Genomic DNA, 24,425 nt, shown 5'->3' on the forward strand with positions numbered 1-24,425 from the left:
CTCCACCAAGACCCTGAGGGGGCGGCGTGACCGGCTGGCTCCAGGGGGACCTGAGCCCCAGCGACTCCTAACGCGGGGCAACCCTAGGCCTCCTCCTCCCTCTAATCCAGCTGAGACGAGCAGCAGGCCGGGGAACGGAAGTGGATGGCGGCTGCTGGTTTTACTGGTTCTCTTCTCCTCGTTGTGTCTGGAGTGAAGACAGAACCCACGAGGACAAAGGACTCCCAGTGGAGACTCAGGCCATGCACAGCAGAGGTGACCTCCAAGGCCTCATTTCCCAGTGCAGAGGCCTGTTTCACCCCAAATCTATATGCTGAAGTCCTAACCCCCAGCACCTCAGAATGTGACCTTAGCCAAGAAACGCCAAAGACGGCCAGCGAACCAGCAGAAGCTAGGGAGAGGCCTGGGACAGCCCTCAGAGGAACCGATCCTGCCCACACCCCTCGGACTTCCAGCCTCCAGGCTGTGACACATACAATTCTGTTGCCTAAGCCACCCGGTTTTGTGGGACTCTGTTACAGCAGCGCTAGCAAACGAACACGAGGCCCGAACGGGTTTCCCCTGGGACCGAGGCAGAGTCACAGAAGAAGGACTTCGACCAGGAAGAGAGCAGCTGAGGGAAGCATCCAGGGAGATGGGGAGGCCAGACTCCGCCTCTCGTCCCACGCTGAGGGTGTGGCAGGATCCAGGCTCTGGCAGTTAACACAGCCACCCTACCGGGCCTGTGGCGGCCCACATGGACAGCTCCTGAAGGGAGAGGCATTCGTTTCCTGTACAGAAGCGAGGGCTGGCGTGTTCCCCTTCTTCGGGGCCCGAGAAGTCGCCTCAGTTTTCCCCATGTGGAAGAGGTGCACATGGGGGGGTGGTGGGCTGAATTGGGGGGTGAGGCACACGGCAGCCCTTTTTAGCCTCTTGGCTTATTTTGCTTTCCCCCTCCAAACCATGTGCCTCCTGGGACAGCCATGCCACCTCCCCGGCGAGTAACATTGCCACCTCACATGTGGAGCTGGCATCTCACTGGTATCAACACAATTCTCTCTGAGAGACTGGCAGGAAGTGTTCCACAGATGGGGGAAACTGAGGCCCAGGGGGACCAAGCCACTGATTCGAGAACTCTCAAATAATTGCTGGGCGAACCACACAGCAGCCCACTTACAGTTCTGCCCCCACTAAGTCTCTTCCCCTGCCCTCCTCTGCCCTAGACAGGGAAGACGCCACGGGGTGCCCCCGAGCCCCTGGCATGGACTCCGCCTTAGCCCCCAGCCCTCCTCGGCGCCCCAGACGCAGTGCCCCCAGAGAGGGTTTGCTTGGAGGCCGCACGAGGGGGAGAGAAAAGAAGAAGACAACAAAAAGCTTGCACTCTGCACAGCAAACAAACAAGCTGACCACAGAGGCGGTGAAAGGAGGCAGTGTGCTGAGGGGCGGGGGCCGCGGGAGGCGGGCAGGCGGGCATAAAGGAATGTTGTTCGGGAAAGCTGGGGCTGGGCACCGAGGGATGGACAGATGGCCTTTTATCCCTGCGTTTGGCCTGAAAACCCTTTTCTGAAATGAGATGATGCCCCAGGCCCCGTGTACAGCTGCCCCCACCCCATGGAGGCTAAGAAGGCGGAGGGGGCTCCAGGTGTCCCAGCATGCCTGAGTGACCCGGGCCCTGGGCAGGTAGGAAGGGGCAGGCCCAGGAGGAAGAGGAAGGTACTGGAGACACAGGTACACCAAGAGTCTTCCTTGGGGAGAAGCCTCTGTGTTGCACCCTCAGAGAGCAGCCTCCTCGGAGCTGGTTGCTTCCAGTAGCCAGAAATTTTGGGTTCAAATGCAGACAGCGGGAGCTGCTTGCTTCAATTTCTAATAAGCCACCCTCTCCCTGACGAGGTCCGAGTCAGAAGCCAGGCCCGACCAGGTCCTGTGGCCTCTCCTATCCTTAAACCATTTAAAATAAACCCTTTTATGTATAAAAATAAGAACTGAACAAACAAACAAAAATCATACCTGACGAGCAACAAGCCACGGAACCCCAAAAGCATACCCACTCCTCGCCCACCCAGAGTCTCTGCGAGGCAATTAGCCCTGCGGGTCACTAGCCCAGTATTCACGGTAGGAAGAAGAAAAGAAAAGAGAAAACGAGTAGAAAACGTGTGCCCAAGATATGACCAACTTCTCTTACTCAGGAGATGCTGGGATCCAGACAAGACAGTCCCCTCGGTCCTGCCTTACAAAGTGCCGCCTGGCACCACAGCAGCTGGAGGGCTGGGGCCGGAGTTTCAACTCTGATGAGCCGCATCTGTAGCTTGCAGGACACGAGTCCCTCAAGCTTTGCCCTTCTGTAGGTGTGATGGGACATTTCTCGGCTGCAGTCTGTCGGGACTCGGACCTCAAGGTGCCACAGGTAGGCTCATGGAATGTGCCAGCCACAGAAAAATACACTTAGGCCACCTAAAATACAGTATCTCCTCAATGACCTAACATTCGGAATAAAACAAATTTCATCTCTGTCTCCAGTTTGTAAGGATTATCTCCCAAACACTGTATTTTGCTGTTTTTTTTTTTAAAGGGAAAGACAAGAGCATTGATGTACACGTGAGTTCGTATATCACAATTCCAGAACCAATATTCTTAAATTTTCCTTTTATATTCCAATAATTTAAGAAAGAGAAATAACCGTTGTCCTCATCATTACCTACAAAATAGCGATGATTATATTGCCCAAAACAGTGTAAGTCACTGAATTGTTTTGTTAACAAAATAATAACAACAAAAAAACCACCTGCCTTATACCTTCCACTTCTTTTCACTGATTCAATCAATTCCCTCTCCCTCTGACCAGACGTGGACTCTCCTTCCATTTATAATTTAGGACGTTTCTGTTCAGAGAGGTTGACTGGCTGGTCTCCAGTAGCATGGGTGGTTCTAGAACACAAGACTGAGCCTGTGCCTTCTTTTCCACTCTCATTTAACCTGGCAACCTCCAATCTCCCTGCACATCTTAACCGAGCCAAGTCTATGCGGTTGGCCCTAGAACTGTTGTCACCTTGTGAGCTAACCGTCTCTACTCCACGTTTTAGACTCATTAAACATCGTGTTCACACTCATCACTCTAACGGTGCTTCAACCCCAGAGGGTGATGTCCTTGAACCACCCTAGGGCAAGTGCTCCTTCTGGGTGGTCAGTGCCTCTCTGACGTGGTCACAGGTCATCACCGGATATACAGTCTGGTGTGGTCAAGCGGAGAGGAAAAAAAGGAGCCATTGTGAATGACGTAAATGACTCAGAGACACCAGCCTCCTTGGCCAGAGCAATCCAGTTAGGATGCTGTCATCCCAGAGAGAAATGCCTCGTGACTCCTCTGAGCCACAGCTCTCGACCGTCACTGTCCCACAGAGCTTTCTGCAACGATAGACATTTTCTCAACTGTGCGTCCAATATAGTAGCCACTAGCCACGTGTGACTACTGAGCACTTGAAATGTGGCTAGTGCGACTAAGACACTGAATTTTTATTTCATTTAATCTTAACTAATTTAAATTTAAATAGCCACATGTGGTTAGTGGCTACCCTATTGGAGAACACATCCTGGACTCATCCATTCAATCACCATTTGAAATCTCTGAGTGTTTTCTTGGCATCTCAAACCTAATGTGGACCCAGTGAACTCTGCCCCATCCCAAACCTGGGCCCCCAACCCAGGATTCATCATTTCAATAAATCAAACCACCCTGGTGCTCAGGTCAAAACCTTGGCACCATAGTCAACATCTCTTTCCCTTAGGCCCGACGTCTAATCCATCAGCACGTTCTAGTGGTCCTACCTCCAAGACATTTCCAACTTCCATCCATTTCCTTTCATCCCCACGGCCACCCAGTTCAGGCTACCTCCCACCTGGACAACAGCAGTGGCCTCTGAGCTCTCTTCTTGCTTGACCCCCTCCAATGTGCCCTCCACACAGCAGCCAGGATGCCCTAATAAGATACAGACCAACTTTGCTAGCCTTCTACTTAAAATTCCCCAGCTCACTGTCCTCAGAACATAATCTAAGCTCCCTACAATGACCCATGAGCTCAACTGAGGCAGGGCTCCAGCTCACCCCGCCGGCTTTACCCCACACTATGCTCTCCCTCACCCGCAACGCTTCAGCAACACCAGAGCCTCCTTTTGGATTCTTGATGTCACCAAGTCCTGTCATACCCCAGGGCCTTTGCACTTGTGTCCACCCCACCCCGAATTTATATATGGCCTTCTCTCTACCTGAAATATTTTTTAACCCAGTTTTTCTTACGACAACTCCTTTTCATCCATCAGATGTCAGATCCTCAGAGACGCCTTCTCTGACTCCGCTAATCAGAAGCAGCAGCTGCCACTGTCGCAGCCCTTTGCTCTAAAATATATTATCTACTGTTATATGTGATATATATGTACACAGAGATATATACACACACGCACGCGCACGCGCACACACACACTGTCGTAGCTCTTGCCACCACCTGTAGTTATCCTGTCTCCCTCCCTCCACTGGTAGGTACGCCTCAGAGGACAACGACCAGTTATATTTGTATCCCCAGCACCAAGAGCGGTCTGGGCATGAGGGGATGTCCACTGCATTTGTGACTGAATAGAAGGAGGAATGATAAGGAAAAGGTGGCAGCCCCACATACCCTTAGGGCCTCTGCCAGTCTCATTTTTGGAGACTGTCCCTGACCAGGGTGAGTGTCCCCAGCACTGCAGTTGTCCAGGGGAAGACAGAATGAGGGCAGCGGGTTAGTGCAGACCTCACCTGCCCAGGCTGGTGGAAGGGGCAACTCTTGAGAGATGAAAATGTCACCACTCTGCAGCTCCTCCAGCGGGGTGAGTGGCCTTGCCCAAGAGGGTCTGAGCACTTAGCAACCCAGGTTCTGAACACATTTATCCCTCGCCATCTACCTGGAATCGACATGTTCTCGGCCGGAGCTAGGGCTGAGAGGACTGGTAATCATCTTGTTTCAGTGTAAGCTACGCGTTCTGTTTCACAGATCTCACGTGATCTCATTGTAGCCACACAAAATCCTGCAGGAAATCAGGAAACGAAAGCTGGGAGGGAGTAAATGACTCGTACAACGTCACACAGCTAATGAGGCACGGAGCTGGACCCAGACTGAGGGCTCAGGCTGCAGATCCCAGGCCCCTACTCTCTCTCACGAGGCCACAGGGTAGACTCCCTGTTAACACCCAGTGCACACGTACTCTGTGCCAAGCCCCACACTGCGAGTTTGGGGTGCTGATCTTTAGTAATCCCAAGAGACCTGCTCACCAAACCACTTTTGGTGCCTCCACTTTTCCCATCTCGATTCTCCCTCTGCCCTTAGCCCTCTAGGACAGTGGGTTATAAACTTTATGGTGCTGCTGAGTCACACAGAGTGCTTGTTTAAAATACAGATTTCTGGAGTCTTGCCTTCACAGATTCTGATTTTACAGGTTTGGAGAGTGGCCCAAGAATCTATTTATATACGTATATAAAATTATATCCTTATTCTAATTAATTCTTTAGCTTAGTTACATGTGTTTCTTTTCCACTCAAATGAAGCATCACACTGTTCACTCGTCTTCAATATTGGAATCTTTGTCACTACGAGTCATTTTTCTGAATGTAACACAGTTCTCCGGTGCTCCTTTGTGAAGATGGAGGCAGATATTGAAGTGCTCTATCTACAAGCCAAGGATTCCCAGCCCCGCCAGGAGCTAGGCAAGAAGCATGGAACAGATCCTCTCTCACAGCCTCCAAGGAACCAACCCCACTGATCCCTCGACTTCAGATTTCTAGCTGCCAGAACTGTGAGAGAATCGATTTCTGTTGTTTTAATTCACATGCTCTTACGTTGTTTTATTTATTTTCCCACTCGGCCCTTTAAGAACACATCTGTGAGTGATGTCCACAATGAAACTACTTAGTATATTTTCCAACATTTAATTATGAAGAAGTTTAAACAAACAGCCAAGCTGAAGGATTCTCGCCGTGAATACCTATATCCGCACTACCTGGATCCTAACATTCACATTCTATTTCTTTTTAAAAGCAATCTTTAAAGACTTGTATATATTGGTGTCTAACTCAATCATAGGGTCATATCCTTAGGAGTGATTACTAAATGTGTGTTAAATTTGTTTGCTTCCTTTTAAAAACTGGGTATAATTTTCATATAGTAAAAAATTACCAGTCATAAGTGTATATAGTTTGATAAGTTTTGACAATTATATGTCTCCTTATAGGCAATGCCCAAATCAAGGTGTAAGAACATTTTCATCATCTCAGGAAGTCCCAGGACTGTATTTATTTTTTATTTTTATTTATTTATTTTTTTAACGCTACAGCACCTGGTCTTCCCAGGTGGTCTCCCATCCAAGTACTAACCAGGCCCGACCCTGCTTAGCTTCCGAGATCAGATGGGATCGGGCTTGTTCAGGGTAGCATGGCCGTAGACCCAGGAATCTATTTTTAATATAAGCTCCTCATTTGATTTTGTTGAAAGGAAGGTGGGAGATAAGTATGCAGTTCCCTTGGCCAGAGAGACAAGAAGTTTGAGATTTACAGGGCTCTGACAAAGAGGCAGCAGGTTTCCTGTTAGCAAGCACGGCTACTTCCCTATTCTGCTAGCCGGCTGTTCACACACACACAGAACTTGACCCGCGGGCCTCTCTTCCAACCACAGGCTGTGGACACAGTGCAGGAAATGTACACAGGACCCACCCACGTGCTGAGTTCCAGCAGCAAGGCTGCTTCCAGATGCTCCCCCTACATCTCTCCTCACCCCTCCCCACCCCTACATTCCCTGCTGAAATCGCTACCATTCCATGACCGCTTGGACACCCACTTCGGACCTTCCCATGGGCCTGTCGCCTGCGTGGGCTTCCTTGAGCCGCTCCTCCTGCTCCAGCCACACAACCTCAGGGCCAGGTCAGGCTGGGCAGCCCCAGCCTCTGAAAGTCAGTCAGACTCACTGTATGTCCTTAAGGCCAGCAACAGGGCCCAGAAACGCTGCTTGCTCCTGGCCTGCTCTTTGCTTTCTCGAGGGGGGCAGGTGGGAGCAGAATCCTGGCTGGAATGGAACAGGAGAAGAAAAATCTAATGGCTAAAACCTAATTTAAAAAATGAGTGATTTCATTGATACAGAATAGAATCCAAAACAGACCAAAATATCTGTGACTATGAGGTGATTTAATACTGAAACCCAGGCAATTGATGTGTGATTGATGTATGACTGTTTTTTAAATCAGTAGGAAAAATAGATTATTCCATAATTCTACTGGGATAACCAGTTGGTCATTTGGAAAAATATAAGCTTAAAATAATCTCTATTTTGTTCCTCATTCCAAAAAAAAAAAAAAAAATCCAGGTACGTAAAACATTTAAACAAAAACAAACAAATAATATTAAAATATTAGGCATAAAATTATTAGCAGGATACTAAAATATTTTTGGTTTTAGGTATGAAATCTTAACGTAGAGGTGGTCTTTTTAAGAATAACAAACCTTGATATCTTTATGTGGAAAATTTAAAGATTCAGATGAAGAAGAAACATTAAAGTCAAAAGACGTGGGAAAACTGGAGGACAAATAGTAATACATACGATGGGAAAAAAGGATATAAAAATACACTTTATATATAAAGAGTCATTATAAATCAATAAGAAAAAGATCCACCACGGTATAACCTCATGCCTTCGATTCATCTCTAATGGATGTGCCATGGAAACACTGGGCACCTGGGGACCCGGATTCCAGGATCTCTCAGGGCTACAGGTTTCTCATGTGAAATGGGAGAGCCGACATCTGCCTCACCTATGTTAATGGTTCAAGCAGAAATCAGTGGGAAAATACTTTGAAAAGTGTGAATCGCTATATAAACATAGGTGTTACTATTAGTTCTTCCAGGCTCATTGTTATCCGGGGTTCTTGGATCTGAGTCCCCAAAGATTCAAGTTGCAAAAGACAGCAAAAACCACCCTAACATGCAACTATTCGTGAGTTGACTGATCACTTATAAATTTTGTCCCTGCTCAAACACCGACCCCAAATTTCCCCAGTTCCCCAAGAAAAAAGTGATGGTCGAGGCTGCTATCATCTGACAATATCCAATAGAACAAAATACGAACTGATTGCAAAGTAAAATGGAAAATCGATGCAAAAGTACAAAAAATTTCAGGTCAATGAAAGAGACAAAAAACCTGTTTTATTCACAACTCCATTGCCAAATAAGGATCTGGCAAAGTTAGGCGATTTAACATTGAAACACAGACAACTGAAAAAGGATGAGGCCCTTCAAAAGAGAATGACCTGTTTATCAAAGGATCAAGAGAGATTCTTAGTCCTTAAATAAATACTCTTGATAAAATGACCTTTTTTCTGAACAAACTGATGGTCGTCAAAGGAAAGGGGGATCTGGATGGAAAAGGTGAAGGGATTAAAAAGTACAAATTGGCAGTTACAAAATAGTCATGAGGATGTAAATTACAGCATAAGGAATATAATCAATAATATTGTCATCACTATGTACGGTGTCAGGTGGGTACAAGACTTACCGGGGGGATCATTTTGTAAGTTATACATGTCCAATCACTATGCTGTACAATATAATATTGAAATTAATATAATATTGAATGTCAACTGTAATTGAAAAAAAGTTTTTAAATGACTCTCTTTAGGATCATGCTATGAACAGCCAATGCAAAGTTTGGAATGTCACATTGTGCTTTCACAGTTTTATCAGAAAAACCACCCACGTGCACAAAAACAACACTATTTGATTTGTTATTTGCTCAATTTACAAATCAGTGTGCAACTGCAATCTGAATTTTTCTGTTAGATGAAAATAAACTAAAAAAATACATTTTCATTTCATTTTTAAGGGTAATCAATTTCCCTCTCCTGACCCCCACTGCATTTTCTATGAAATTTTGATCTTCATTTAAAGTAGGTTCACTTTAAGTGACCTCTTATGCTAGGAGTCAAGGACTTTCTTACTTAGGTCCAAGAAACAACTGAATTTTTTATGGCCCTCTGTCTCTAACCTGCATAAATCATTACACTTGGCACCCCAAAGGGTTGTGACTGGAACAAGAAAAAGTGACCACTAAATCAGGTTAGCCTGGCGTTTTCCCGGGTTTGGGGGAAATACAAGATCATGGAAGCTATAGTTAATCAGCCCGATGTAGGTGCTCCTTATTCCTCCATGGCAGCCAGTCTCAAAGTGTGGGCCTTGAATTGACTTAAAAATTTGAGGTCTCTTTTCTTTGATCTTTGTGGATAAATGATGCCTGTTTCATAGACTTTTATCATTACATGAGACTGGAGACTATTAGCAACTAAGTGGGTTATTATAGACTATTAACATTTGAAATTTATGAACTAAAACTAGCCATTACTAGAGATCCCTAAACACGGCGATTCCATTTTCCAGTGGGAAATCTGAGCATCATGCAATGTTTAGCAATGTTGAAAACATTCCACTGGGCACAGAAGAATGTAGAGAACTAGAACGCTACTCCTTTTCAATTCTATTCCTTTTAAAAAAGAAATTATCACTAATTAGGGAATTATCTACCAAGTTCGCTGTAGATCGCATGGCTCACTCTCAGAGTGTAGTCACATGGACTTGCATCAATGGAATTTCTGGCTACTAGTTTTCCTATAACATGGTTTTAAGATATTCTGTATGCATCATAGTTCAAATATATTAAAACAAATCCCCCCAAAATTGCTTATCTAGTACTGCTATTTAAATATCTTTCAATATACGATCAAGGTAAGAAAACAAAGTATTTGGATAATTATGTTTGGGGGCAATGTTTCACAACAAAAAATCCTGAGTATGAGGTTTATATTTTTCAATAATAAAATTGAGTGTTGTTAGCATCAAGTTCATTGCTTCCCAATTTTATTTTCATGACTAAGCTCTTTTTCCATGGGAGAGCAAGAGCAGGTGGAGTGGTCATTAGGGTCTTCCTAGGTGAGCAGCAGTTAGAGAAGATTGAGAACCACTGTTCTGAGACTCTATGCTTTAGAAAATCTGTATGAAAAGACACAGGAAAGAGTAAACAGAGCTGGAAATCTAGGCAACCTGGGTCCTACCTATGTATGTCATCCAGACACATACAGCCACATGGGGACTGGTTACATCCCTGAGAGCTGTGAGGGCTCTCGATTGGCATTTTCTATAGTTAATTTCACTTCTTCCCTTGTTGGGGGCTCACAGGCAAGGGTATGGAACCTGGTATGGAAAATGTTTTGCCAACTCTCTCTGGCTGCAAATAATTTAGGGCAAAGGCAGATATGAGTGACTCAATTGATAGCCTTCCATCCTTTCCCTCAACTCCCAAACCTTGTGGCCAGCAAAGAAGAAACCAGAAAGGGCTTTTTTTTTTTTTTTTACATTTTAATTCTTGAAGTATCTTGTGTGTACTACTACCACCACTTTTCCTTGCAATTTTGTACACATTTCAGCTTTCCAAGCAGCTCATTAACTCATGTATTCAAACCTTTATTAATTCCTGTTGGCATGCACCAGTGTGCTAGTGTGTTCTAGAGAAACCCAGATGAATCAGACAATTCCAGTCCTCGGAGAGTTTCCATTGTAGTGGAGAAGATAAAACACATAGTGAAGATACAATAAATGAGGAAGAACATTATGAATGCTAAAATGCAGATACGAGAAAAGTTCTATGAGCGTTTGGGAGAAGGAATATACCAGTTCTAAATGGGGAAGTAAGGAGTCGCTAGTTAAAGAAATAGCATTTGAGCTGGACTTAAAGGATGTGGCAGTGGGGAGCCACTGAAGACTTAGGAATACTGCTGTAACATATCCAAGTTCTCTGTAGGTTTCATAGGTGATGGGGTGCAGGAAGCATGGGCAGGGAGAGACCTGCTCAGAAGACTGCCGCAGTAACGAGCGTCTGGGGCTCTGACCAAAGTAAGGCAGGAGTGGGGAGGCATCCTGGAAGGAAGACGAAGGAGGCTCACAGGGATTAGCACGTGGTCTCCTTTTTCCAGTTATTCCCCATTTCCCCCATTTTACAGCCTATGAATTCTCTAGGACAGAGCAGGCAACGGAGACAGCTGCTGTTAAGAGTAAGGAAAACACAGATAATCGCCCAGACATAGTACCTGTGCCACAGAGCACAGACTGCATGATTCCGTTTAAGCATTGTGCACTTTTCTGGGAAAGGGAGAGCAAGAGAAACTAGCGATGGAATCTGAGAAGTAATGATGGGGGTATAGGTGGTGAGGTAGATGGAATGATGTACCCCGCTCCAAAGTCTATGTCCCGGTACCTGAAACCTGTGACTATGTCGCCTTATATGGCAAAAGGGACTTGGCAGATATGATTAAGACAAGGACCTTGAGATTATCCTGGATTATGCAGGTGGGCTCAGTGTACTCACAAGGGTCCTTACAAGTGAAAGATGAAGGTAGGACAGTCAGAGTCAAAGAAGTGACATGAGGGCAGAGGTCCGAGCAATGCAATTGCTGGCTGGGGCCATGAGCCAAGGAATACAGGCAGCCTCTCAGAGCTGGAAAAGACAAGAACACAGATGCTCCCCTAGAGCCTCCCGAAGGCAGGCTGCCCTGCCCATTTGTTTTTGACTTCTGACCTCCAGAAATGTAAGAAAATACATTTGTGTTGCTTTAAGTCACTGCGTTTGCGGTAATTTGTTACAGCAGCGATAGCACAAGTGGAAAACAAAAGCGCGTAGTATATCTTTCATTTGGGCAGGCAAGTGAAGAAAGTATATCAAAGAGGGGGAGTGATCACCATGCCAGGTGAGATAAGGTGAGACCTGACCACCGGGTTTAGTGAGGTGAAGGTCCTGATGACCCCGGCTAGGGCAGTTTCAGCACTGTGGTGGGTTTCAGAGAGAACAGGGTGCTTATTACCTGTCTGTCTAAATGAATGAGAACAAGAAATGGATCAGCAATGAGTGTGTGTCATAAGAAAAATAAATAAATGAATAAGGGAAGGGAAGATGATGGATGTTGCTCAGGTATCAGTTTGGGTTCTTTGCCGGGAATATTACCAAAGGTGATGACTCTCAGGTGTTTCTGGGAATCCTGTTTCTTTTGATTTCCTCCAGTGAGTCATAACTTCTAATATTTTCCCAAATTTGTTTCTCAAAGCCCTTTTACTCCCTGAATTCTAGGGTGACACCAAGGAGCACCCCTGGAGTCTGCGTTTGCCCTGGTCTCACATGGAACCACAGTGACCTGAGTCCCTGCACACTCTACTAACTAGCCCTAGGTAAGTCTCACCCGGCACCACAGCAGGACACAGCTTGGAAGTCCCTGACAGGTAGTAAAGGATGGTGGCTGCTGATTGGCCAGGCAGGCTCAGTGGGAAGCCCTTTTATAGACCAAACTGATCTCAATCCCCCTCAGCAGACTTCTCACATCTACCATACTCTGCAGGTGTGGGCAGTTTGACAAGTTCGTCAAGCATGATTTTTTTAAAAATCTGAATTCCCAGCTCAGACCAGCTTTCCAAGTCGGGCTGTGCTCAAGATGTTCTGGAGCCTCGGGTGGGGTGGGAACCCCATCTTATTGCACCTAGATCTCCTCCTTATTGTCCAATCCCATTTATTTACCCAAGTCTTAAAGCTCTGAATGGCTAGATGGACCTGAAAGCCTGGCAGAACCACATGTGGCAGAATCTGTGGACTTCTTAGTCACTCAGAGGTGGATGTAACCTGTGGGATTAGGACATGGCACCCAGAGACATTAAGAAATCAGGTGACCCCAACAGCAGTGGCTGGGGAGTTGAGGCTTGCCTTCCTCCAGGGTCTTCTCCAACAGGGGGCTTTTATCCAGGCATGTGGATAAAAGGTCGTGTGTGAGATGGGTAAGCTTGGGCTGCCCTTTCACAGGTATTATCCTCTTGGCAGCAGGTTTGGGGTGAGGGAAGGATTTTGGCTGGGCTGTGATGAAAGCTGTAGCTCTCGCACTAGAAAAATGTACAATACTGCCTCTTTTTACACACAATTTCGTCTTTCATCAATTCCAGAAAATGATCCGAAGAATGCCAGAGTTAAGAAGTTCTGCTTCATATGTTTTCCAAAGGGTGACACAGACTCCACTGATGGTGCCCAAGATGATTTTAGGGGGTATGAGGATGAGCATTTCTTATTTTCATAGCTCAATTATTTATTTTATAATCTATATGTGTTTTATCTCCATATATTTTAAAGTGCATGTAAAACTTGTGATTTCACTGGCATTATTGCCTAGCATTACTAAATACTAAAAGAAAAGGTGAATCTAGTTAAAAATAAATTTTAAATATAATCATTCAAGTGGTATGCCAATTCGAAAAAAAACCGGGACAGCGGTTCCTGGATGACCCAAGTCTGGGAAACGTGGTACCTGTGGAAGGAAGGTTTGGACCTAAAGTTCTTTTCTGTTTCTTTTTTTTTCCCCCCCTTAAATGCTGGTCGCAGTTCAGTAAATGAACTTCATGTCCCACTAACAATGTGAGCTGCAGCTAGAACACTGCCCTTTCCTGAGCTGGGAGTGAGGAGCTTGACCATGCTGGCCCCTGAGAGCCACGGCGAGAAGAAGGCCTGGCTTCCCTGCTCAGCCATTGCTCTCTCACTTGCTCCAGAGAGGCCGCTTGGCTTCCTCATGTCCGAGACCATGGCCACAGCAGACCTTGTCTCATCCCCACAGGATGTTGGCTCAAACAAGTTTGACTTGTTTTGTGTGTGTGCCTTCGTGTGAGTGTGAATGTGTGTGTAAGTGTGTACACAGATGGGTGTGGCAAAGTGGGGAACAGGGGAAACCAATGAGGCCGAGCTTTCTCCCTGGGAATTTCACAGGAGAGCTCCAGAACGCTCCCCTCCAAAGACCTCCTAGGAGCGGCACCTTTCAGAAATGAGATCCAAATGACAGAGCAGGTTCATGACACTCTCCTTCCCCATCAACACCTCTCCTGGCCCTCACATTACAGGAGTCAGGCTCTAATCTCCACAGGTTCCTGTATCCCTGCTCCAGCAGGAGAGGAGGGAGGCGGAGAAGGCGGCCTGGAGGTGGCTAGAAGGGCTTAGCTAGAGAGAACAGCAATGCCTTGTCTCCACTCAGGCCTTAAGAAGAGGGTTTCTCTTTGAAAGGATACCCCACTCCAGATTTCTCCTCTAGTTGCCTCTCTCCCCCAATTTAAAGACAACCTTATACCTGTTTCTAGAACAGATATCTATAGACAGAAGCTAACAGGCAACTGGAGTATTGAGCAAGTATGGCCAGTCATTGGTCAAATTTGGGTCATGGGTTTGTAAGTCTGTTACTAATTGTCAGTTTGTTTCCCCACATCCTCAGGTTGGGGCCCAGAGTTAAGGATGACTACAACATGACCAAACTGGGACTCTTGGGGTAACAGGTGAGTACAGGGGTAGGGAGCAAATTTGGACTTAGTATCCTCTGAATCCAACCCCTGAGGGTTGCGAAGCAAAGCAAAATCAAACCATACTGCTGTCCTGGTCAACAGAGCCAAGAGGTGGAGCCATCAAGGCACCTGGCCAGGAGTGATGCTCACGGTGGGACCGGGAGAAGCCACACCCTAAGGCTCCTGTTTATAGAACACAGCTAAAACATATGATGGCTCCCATGAGCCATCGCAAGCCTGGAAGTCTCTGATATTCTGGTCCCAATCTCTAATTTTCTGCAGTCAGCTTTAGCTGTATCTACGACTAAACCTTTGGCCCCTTCAGTATAACCTGACACCAACATCAACTTCCGAGATTAAACTGGGCCCCCATAGCAGAATGTGGAGTCCTGGCATTTTATGGATGAAATCTCCCAAATTCAACCCCTCTCTCCCCTCAGTCACAGCCACCATAGTGCCAGCCACCATTACTTCTTGCTGGGCTGTGCAAGAGCCTCCTGCCTGGCCTCCTTACACTCACTTGGGCTCCCTTCATTCTTTCTCAGCATTGCAGCCAGGGTGCTCTTCCAAATATGCAAATCTGACCACACCACACCCATGCTCGAGTCCCTTCCCTGGCTTCCCACTGTTCTTAGAATCAAGTCCCAAATCCTGACCACTGCCTAGGAGGCCCTGCATGACGTGCCCGCAGCTGATCTCTGGCCACCTCCCACATCCCTCTCCTTGCTCACCAGCCTCTGTCACCTTGGTTTTATTTCTTTGCCTTGACTGTGCCGAGCCTTTACCCTCCAGAGCCATCATACATGCTGTTCCCTCTGGCTGGAATGCTTTTCACACCACACTTTACCCAGTTAAGTCTTATCCATCAAATAGCTCTCAGTGTAAGTGACACTTTCTCAAGAAAGCTCTCCCTGAACTCTTCCCCTCCAGATCCATACTCTGAGAACACAAGTAATTAAATGATTATTGTGCAATTAGTACATCTTTCCCCCTCCTCATTAGCCTGTTAGCTCCATGAAGACCAGTATTGGTTTTAGCCATTAGTGCCTCCCCAGTGCCTACCTCAGTGCCAACCATTGAAAAATTAGGCAACATGGCCCAGGCAAGGAGAGTAGCCGCCTGGAATAGTGAGAGGCAAGTCCTTTTTGCAAAGATTAAAAGCATTTGCTAGGGCCATCATGAAAGCAAGAGCTAGAAGGATGGAACGACTGTTGGTTATATCAAAGTATGAGGGACCCACTGTCACCAGTCCTACAGCCAGACCTGGGGGAGGCCGGAGGATTCCTTTTGACCTCTGGCCTGCACTGCCTGGAGCCCTGTAGATAGGGGCTATCTCCCCTGCCCAAGGATCTTTGGGATGGAGACAGCACTGATTTTGGAGTCAGATCTACATACCTTTCCACTAACTAGCTGTTTGACCTTGGACGATTACAGATCCACCCGAAACCTCAGTTTTCACATCCTAAAATGGGGATAACAAAACCTACCCCAGGCTCAATTAAAGGCTTAAATATTATAATGAGCCTGTACTGCACAGCAGCCTGCACCTCAAAGCGCTAATCCCTTCTCCCCAGCAAAACAGGCTTAGCCCTGTCATTTCGCCCTTTGGACACACAAGCTGGCAGGTAAGACAAGGAATAAAGGGAAGTCCGAGGGGGTGGGAGGACATGGTCCACCCAAGACACTGCCCTGACTTCTCTGCCTACCCAGGAGAGCCCTAGAGCAAGACTGGTGATGGAGGGGACCAGGAAATCCAGGTTAGAGGAGAAGGTGACTGATCTGTGCCTTTTGGGAGCAGGAGTAGGATGAGATGGGGAGGGAAGAACAGGTGAGCTTGGAAGCTATTATTCAAATAAAAATGAAGAGCAGTTGCAAAGAGGGAGAGGCTACTAAGAAAATAGGAAAGACTAGGCGTACGAGGGGCTGGGAAAAGGCGATCAGAGTTGTCAGATGGTGCAGGCTGCAGAAGGAACAAGTAGAAAGGAGGGTGGAACTTGGGAAGTGGGAGAAGTAGCAGATAGAAGGGGGTCGGGGTTAAGGCTGGAGAGGAAGGGCAACCCCCTGGTGAGGAGCGCTCGGCGAGGGGTCGGGGCAGAGGGCAGTGTGACCTGTTTGCTGGAACGAAGAGAGGGGAAGCAGAGGTGAGGGAGGAGGATGTCACCTTGGGTCCTCCTAGAGGGCAGGTGAACGCGGCTTGCCTGGGCTTGGAGAGTTGAGGGAGGGCGGAGGAGAGTGCAGGTGATTGTGACTGCGGGCCCGGCTGTACCTGAGAGTCTCCTTGCAGCTCGCCCACGTAGTACTGCTCAAGCCAGCGGCGCGCGTTGGCCGAGTGCCGGTGCGGCGGCCCGTCTAGGTCGGCGCTAACATCCTGGCCAGCTCGTGCCCGCAGCAGCTGCTCGCCCCCCGGGTGCTGCCGTAAGAAGCCGGTAAGGTCGTAGAGGCGGGCCCCACAGCGGACCCAGCAGGCGCCGGCCTCCAGGCGCTGCTGGACCTCGGCGGGTGAGAAGGAGGCAGCGCGGAGCGGAGTGGAGGCCATGGCGGGAGGCCGGAGCTCGCAGCTCGAAGCCCAGGCGTCCGCTCGGCAGTTGCCCAGCGCGCCTCTAACATCCCCTGAGCCTCGGCAGCCTTAACCCGCGGGCCGCCACCGCACCTGCTCATTTGCATGCGGCGCTCCCATTGGCCGCTCCGCGGGACGCGGCCCAAGCTCGGAGGGGCCGCCTTCCCCATTGGCCGGCAGGACGCCCCGCAGACCTCCGCGTGGCTGGCGGAGCGCTGAGGGCCGCCAGCCAGGTGGCCCCGGGCAGGTAGAGGGCGGGCACGCCCGCCAGGTGTGTCCCATCGCAGGCGGAGAGCCAAGGAGGCGGGCGGATCCAGAAGGACCAATTCTTCCTGTCTCCAGTGGCTGTCTGGAGGGGCAGACATCCTCGGTGGCCTGATGGCCAGTGGAATAACTCTTCTGCTGCTGTTTTATGAGAGAAATTTGCAGTTTTCATCCTTAGGCTCCAGGAGGGGTCAGGAAGTGGAAGGCAGGGTAAGGGCTAGAGTAAGGCAAGTGAGGCACTGGCCTCCAGCGCAAAATTTAAGGGACTACTACAAACTCAGTAATCACAATACATAACATTTTAATGTAATATTTAAAAAAGCATATCAGTGCACAACGATGTGAATATACTTCATGTCATAGAACTGTAAAATTTTAATGGTTAAAATGGTAAATTTTATATTATGTGTATTTTTACTACAATAAAAATATATAATAATTTCTTTTTAAAAAAGTCATATCGGCAAACCACAGCCTGCGGGCTGGCCACCTGCTTCTGTAAATAAAGTTTTACTGAAACCAGGGCTAGTGAGGTGAGTGAAACAATATGATGAAAATGAAGGATGGGATCTTGTCTTTAATTTTTAAAGTTTTGATGGTTTGTTCATAATTTGATTTTTTTTTTGCATTAATTTTAAATTTCTAAAATACTGCATTCAAATATTCTTTATTTTAGAGCCAGCCATTTGTGAAGCTCCTCCTCTGTGTTTCAGAGAGCGGTAATTCATTGTTCAGGATGTTGCAAGTTTTGCTTCCTATTTGTTAGGCTCATAGATCCTACAACTGTCTGTAAATATTCTTTAAAGCTTAAAAAAAATTTTATCTTGATTACTGAGTTTTTTGGCGTGCCCTTAAGTTTTTCACCCAGAGTGACTGCCTCACTTGCGTTACCCTGGTCTCGCCCTGCAGGGAGGACCCTGAGGGAAGAATGGAGAATCCTGTTTCCATTATTGAAAGGGAACTAGGGACCTAAGAGAGTAAAGCCAGATGGTCATGCTAGAGGGAAAGGAAGACTGAGTGTACTCATCCAGTTTGGTTTATAAGAGGGAAGAGCTGCACACAATTTTACTTGCCCAGCGATTGGAGAACCTCACTTGAATTCATGATTTGTACTTTAAGGATCCTGGGACTGAGGCTACGCCATCTAGCTGGGCTCAGTCTCACTCAGGAAAAGGTATTTTCAGGGTCATCTTGGTTTATGCTCTTCTGAGGTTGGCATCTATGCCGAGCCAGCACTGTGGGGGAAGCCTGACCCAGATGCGTCAGGAGCCACCCAACAATGGACGTGCCCAAGGTCAGGAATTGTCTCTTCCTTCTCTCCCTTCTAGGCCTCTCACCTGGCTCACCTTCAGAGAGTTGGCGAGAGGTGGGTTGAGTCTATGGATCTGTTATGGAACTGCTGCCCAACAGGCCCAGAGGCCTTAGGACACTAATGTTGCATTTCTCAAGTGGCAAATACATAGTCACCTTCACTCCACTTCCATACCTACTGTTCCAAATATCTTGTATGTGCAAAAGCTGTCAAACACAGACTCATAGGTGTTCTCAGTTTCTTTCTACTGACGATATCTGTGCGACACCCTCATTTTGATTTCTTGCCATCACCTTAAACTCCTATTGTCTGACGTTGAAACAAGTGATTTAGCCACCCGTTCAGAATTGTAACACGTTTCTTGCCACAGTAATTCCACTTCTAGAAATTTGATCCTAAAGATACTATATAAAGATGTATGCATAATAACCTTGTCACATTTTTCATAGACTAGAAACAACCCAAATATTTATCATTAGGGAGGACTGATTAAATAAACTATGTAGCCATTAGAAAGAATGAGATAGGTCTATGTGTATTGATAGAGAACAATATATCTCCAGTACATTGTAAGTGGAAAGCAACAAGAACAATGTGTATGGTATGCTAACAATTATTTTGTTATTTTTAATTCTTTAGTCTTTAAAAATATTTTTAGTGCAACCAAAAGAGTATATGTAAATTTTAAAGCAAAAATAGTATAATTAACTCAATGAATTTGCCTCCCAGCCCAAAAGCTAGGACATTACCAAACACTTGAACCTACTCCTGTACCCCAAACCTCCCACCTCTCGACTTCCTCCCAAGAGGTAATCACTGTCCTGACTTTTGGGCTTTTTCTTCCTTTGCTTTTATTTTTAATATATTTATCACATCTACATGTATGTCTATATAATACACTGTTTTGATTAGCTTGTTTTTTAGTTTTTTGAAAATCATATAATATTGTATTTTACTTTATGTGGCATTGCACGTTTTATTCAATAGTGTCCTAAGATTTATCCATGTCGTTGAGGGTCAGTGTAGTTCATCGGTTTTCACTGCAGTGTCATATTCCACTATATGAATTTATTTACCCATTTTCCTTTACTTATAGGTAGGAATTTGAGTTGTTTCTTTTTTTTCTATTATAAGCATTCTTGTACATATAAGTGAGAGTTTATATAGTCCATATACCTAGGAATAGAGTTGCAGTCATGGAGTATGCAAATGTCCACGTTTATAAGATAAAATGTAAATTAACTTCTAAGTGGTTGTACTATTTTACATCCCCATGAAAGATGTATGAAAATCCTTAACCCTAAGTCTTGGAACAAGGCAAGGCTCCCCACTTTCATTACTTATACTTAACATTGAATTCGAAGTCCTAGCCAATAATATAAGGCCAACAAAAGAAATGAAAGGCATAAAGAGCAGAAACAATGGCTTAAAAAATTCTCTACTTGCCGATAACATGATTGTTTACATAGAAAACCCCAAATTATTTGCAGAGCAACTAGAATAAAGGAATGTAGCAAGTTCACAGGATCCAAAGTCAAAATACAAAATCAATTGTGTTTTAATTACGAGCAGCAAACAATTGGGGAATTAAATTTTAAGACTCCCATTTATGTCAAAAAGCATAAAATATGGGTCTACAGCCATGCCACCCTGAACATGCCTGATCCTGTCTGATTTCAGAAGCTAAGCAGGGTCGGGCCTGGTTAGTACTTGGCTGGGAGACCACCTAGGAAGACCAGGTGCTGTAGGCTTAAAAAAAAAAAAAAAAAAAAAAAAAAAAAAACCCATAAAATACGTGAAAATAAATTTGACAAAAAAAACCTCCAAGACATCTAACTGAAAACTACAGAATGCTGCTGAGAGAGATTAAATATCTAAATAAATGGAGTTCATGGATATAACAAGTTTAAGACCTGAAATCCTCCGATTGATCTAAAGATTCAACAATCCCCATCATAAGTCCACTAGGTTTGTTGTTGTTTTTTTTAAATTTATAAACTAGTATATAATTGAAATTTGCTAAGAGAGTAGAACTTAAATGTTCTTACCAAAAAGAAAAAAAGAAAAAAATTGATGAACAGCTTCTTAAATTTATATGGAAATGTAAAGGACCTAGAATATAAAAGCAACATTGAGAACAAAGTTGCAGGACTTATATACTTCCTCATTTCACGACTTAATAATATACAATTACATATTTAAGACAGTGTAGTCTTCACATAAGAACCAGTTAAGAGATAAATGGAACAAAACGGAATCCAGAAATAGACCCCCCAAAATAAGGTTATTTTATTCTTTTATGGAGATATAATTTACATACAGTAAAATTTGGCCATTTTAATGTAGTTATATGAGTTTGGGGCATCTTCTATACTGTTGTGAATAACGGATTTGGCTTTCCCTTTGCCAATACCACATTGTTTTTTATCATCATGGCTTTATAATAAATCTTGACATCTGGTAAGGCTAACAGAGCTTTTGACACACAGTAGGTGCTCAATAAATATTTGTTGAAATTAGACTCCACTCTCTAATTCAGATGTTCTGCTCATGCCTAGACTAGTGCAGTGGCCTAACAGTCTCTTCCTTTAAGCTCCACTTCTTTAAATCCATCTTCAACACCACCGAAGAACTGAAATTCAACTTCGTACATGTCACACCCTGTTCAGGAACAGTCGGAGGTTCTCTCTTGTAAAAACTTGAGATCCAAATTGAACCTGGGATGCAGACCTTAACTACCTCTTCAAACTCACCTCTCTCTCCTTCAAATGGAAATGTCCTTATAGCTCTCTGCCTGGCAGGCCTGCTCCCTAGATTCAAGGGTTACCTCTCCATAGAATTTTCTGATTCCTTGACCACCTATAATACTCACACTGCCCTCAACATACAGTACCCTATCCTGTTACCCTTGTTTCCTAACTGGACTGGAAGTGAGTGAGGGCAGAAAATGTTTCTCATGTTAGTTTGAATCTCTAGCACTTAATACACAGTAGAAAATCGACAAATATTTACTAATAATTATGCCAGTAAATATAAACACAAACTTGCCTCAAGCATACATGCACACACAAAATACACACATATACAAACACATTTTAAGCACTCTTGTGAACACTAAACATTTTGCCTATTTAGGAAATCTGAAGGTAATGCATATCTTTTTCTTCCACATGTTATTGAATATGTACCTCATTCACTACGTGAGAAACCCTAGGTTTATTGTTTTTTTGTGGAAGGGTTGTTTGTTGACTGGTTGGTTTGCTTAAAGGCAGAGTTGTGTGTGATGAAGCTTTGGGGTTTTTTTTTTTTTCAGTTTTATTGAAATATAATTGACATACAGCTCTGCATGAGTTTAAGGTGTTTGTATAATCTCGCTTATATATGTGGACTCTAAAACAAAACAAAACAACAACAACAACAACCACTCAAACTCATGGAAAAAGAGATCAGATTTGTGGTTACCAGAGGTGGAAGCACTGGTTTTTGAGTCAGAAGCCCTGAATCTACTGTGGGTTCTAATATTGACCCTGGTGACCTTAGCAAGTTTCTTAAGCTAATGAACACTGGTTTATTATTTTTTTATAGATTTTTCTTCAGTTTAATTAAGTAACATGAATAAGTAATGCATTCACATGGTTCAATATTTAAAAAGAATAAATATCCCCGGCATCTAGTTTTGGGCTTTTTTTGTTTTTGATTTTGTTTGAGGTTTTTATCGTGGTTACTAACATTGGTTAGTAACATCTAACTTTCAAGTGTACAACATTATAATTCGATATCTGCATACTCTATTACTCACCACCGAATTTGGCCCCTTTTACCCAGTTCACCCTCCCCTCAAGCCCCTTCCACTCTGGTAACCACCATTCTGTTGTCTGTATCTATGAGTTTGTTTTTGTTATGTTCACATAATGTAAAATTCATCATTTTAACCATTTTGACATGTACAACTTAGTGGCATTTAGTACATTCACGACGTTGTGTAACCATCATCTCTACCAAAATATTTTCATCACCCCAAAAGGAAACCCCATACCCATTAGTGGTCACACCCCATTTCCTTCTGCCCCACCCCCACCCTAGCCCCTGGCAACCGGTAATCTGCTCTGTCTCTATAGATTGGCTTATACTGAATATTTACTATAAACAGAATCTTCGTGTTTTTCTTTTAGTTAGCAGAACTTTTTGGGGTTCCCCCGTGTTGTAGCATTTATCAGTATCTTATTCCTTTTTGAGGCTGAATAACATTCTGTTGTGTGGATACGCCACGCTTTCTCTGTTCCTTCATCAGCTGTTTCCATCTTTTGACTATTTTGAATAGTGCTGCTATGAATATTCAGCTTCAATCCTGGCCTGGCCGCCTAAAGGGCTATTGCATAACCCAAATGAGAGCACATAAAAAAGCACCTTGTGAGCTACTTTGCCCCATGCATGTGTGTAGTGGGAGTTGCTGGTGGTGAAATGTTATGTTTATGATCGGGATGATGGTTATGGTTATGGGCAGGTTCACCTGTTCTGGCCTCAGAGAGGGAGAGACAGGTGTCTCCAGCCCCAGTCCTTTCTCAATGTCAGCTTATCACCCAATGCCAGGTCTGGTGGAGACAACCTGTTCACAATTGAATCTATTAGTCTAAGCTTGGCCATCTCAGATAAAACGATCAGAATAAAAGGGCCAATAACTAATAACTTGCTTTGGGGTTCTGAGTCATAATTTGGCCTTGCTACCATTGGGCTTGAGTTATTCATAGGTGAGAGGAATAATATCTAAATAAATCTGCTGGGCAAAGTGTATCTAGATAGGTAGGATGAGCATGAGGAATTGGGGTTATTGAGATACTCCTTAATGCTCAATGCTAGACCAAGCTGCAGTGTGCAGAGGGTGACTTTCATTGCCTCCATCTTGGCCAAGTGTCCACTCTTTCCTGAGCGAGGACACCAAGGAAAGGGAAGATATCATCTATATGTCCCCCTCCAAGGGGGTAAAAGAACATGTTAAGCTAGAGAGTATTTGTGAAGCGACTCATTTTTAAAAACTGTCAAAACTGCTATGGTGCTGCATGCAGAAGAGCAGAGGGAATACAAACATTAAGAAATAATAGTTAAGTGGAATTAAAAAGAAGAGCTCTCAGGCAGTGGGGGCTAAGGTGACTTAGACAAGGGATTGCTGGGTTTACAGCCATGCTACCCTGATCAAGCCCGATCCTGTCTGATCTCGGAAGCTAAGCAGGGTCGGGCCTGGTTAGTACTTGGATGGGAGACCACCTAGGAAGACCAGGTGCTGTAGGCATAAAAAAGTTTTAAAAAATAAGGTATTGTAAGCTGACAAGGTCCTTGCCATCTGTGAGGTCAACCAAGGGTTGCCTCGCCCAAGAAAAAGAAAAGAAAAGGAATTGCTGGGATTGGTATATGTTCCTCTAACAATCCCAGGGTATCTGCTTGGGGGTCAGGGTCCCCATCCAATCTTTTGTGACATCTACACACTTACTGGGACACACCTGATGTGTGAGGCTGGAGTTTTCCTCCTTGTCCACCAGATGATAGTACCATCCATCCCATCTACCTCCATGTTCCTATGCTCACCCCTCCCCCCAGATCAAAGATGGAAAGGGAGCAAGGGAACCCAGAGCCATGGAGTCTTGGGCCCTTTTAGAGAGGTGAGGCCTCTCTAGTCTCTCACTTCCTACAGACCAGCGTGGGCCCCAGGGTGTTGATGCAAGTGTGTCCACTGGCATCTTAATCATGGCAGCCCTTGTTCTGCTCTCGCTCTTGGCTTTTGAACACAATCTCCTTGCGGATTCTGGCCCCTCCCCTGACACTCACACTCTTGATTCTTTGTCAGCCTCTTTGCCAGCACCTTCTTTTTTTCCCATCTTTGGCATATTTTCTTTTTCTGACTACTTCTG

The 24,425-nt window shown here is 45.2% G+C and overlaps 1 protein-coding gene and 3 non-coding genes across 4 annotated transcripts in view; 2 read left to right on the forward strand and 2 right to left on the reverse strand.

Moving 5' to 3' along the window:
- Positions 1-16,926, reverse strand: part of FA2H (fatty acid 2-hydroxylase) — a 45,535-nt gene extending 28,609 nt beyond the window's left edge. The window contains exon 1 of the mRNA XM_011379923.2: positions 16,656-16,926. Within this exon, the coding sequence (XP_011378225.1) occupies positions 16,656-16,925 (270 nt within the window). The 5' untranslated portion in view covers position 16,926. The remainder of the gene's footprint in view (positions 1-16,655) is intronic.
- LOC111731505 lies at positions 6,327-6,445 on the reverse strand. Its single transcript, XR_002777174.1, has one exon. It is a non-coding gene; the product is annotated as a 5S ribosomal RNA (ribosomal RNA).
- A 3,228-nt stretch (positions 16,927-20,154) lies between the features above and the next one.
- On the forward strand, positions 20,155-20,273 carry LOC111731515. The gene has a single exon (XR_002777177.1). It is a non-coding gene; the product is annotated as a 5S ribosomal RNA (ribosomal RNA).
- A 3,417-nt stretch (positions 20,274-23,690) lies between these two features.
- Positions 23,691-23,809, forward strand: LOC111731516. The gene has a single exon (XR_002777178.1). It is a non-coding gene; the product is annotated as a 5S ribosomal RNA (ribosomal RNA).
- Positions 23,810-24,425: the final 616 nt, after the last annotated feature.

Source organism: Pteropus vampyrus, unplaced genomic scaffold (assembly GCF_000151845.1).
Source record: "Pteropus vampyrus isolate Shadow unplaced genomic scaffold, Pvam_2.0 Scaffold379, whole genome shotgun sequence".
In the NCBI taxonomy this organism is placed as follows: Eukaryota; Metazoa; Chordata; class Mammalia; order Chiroptera; family Pteropodidae; genus Pteropus; species Pteropus vampyrus.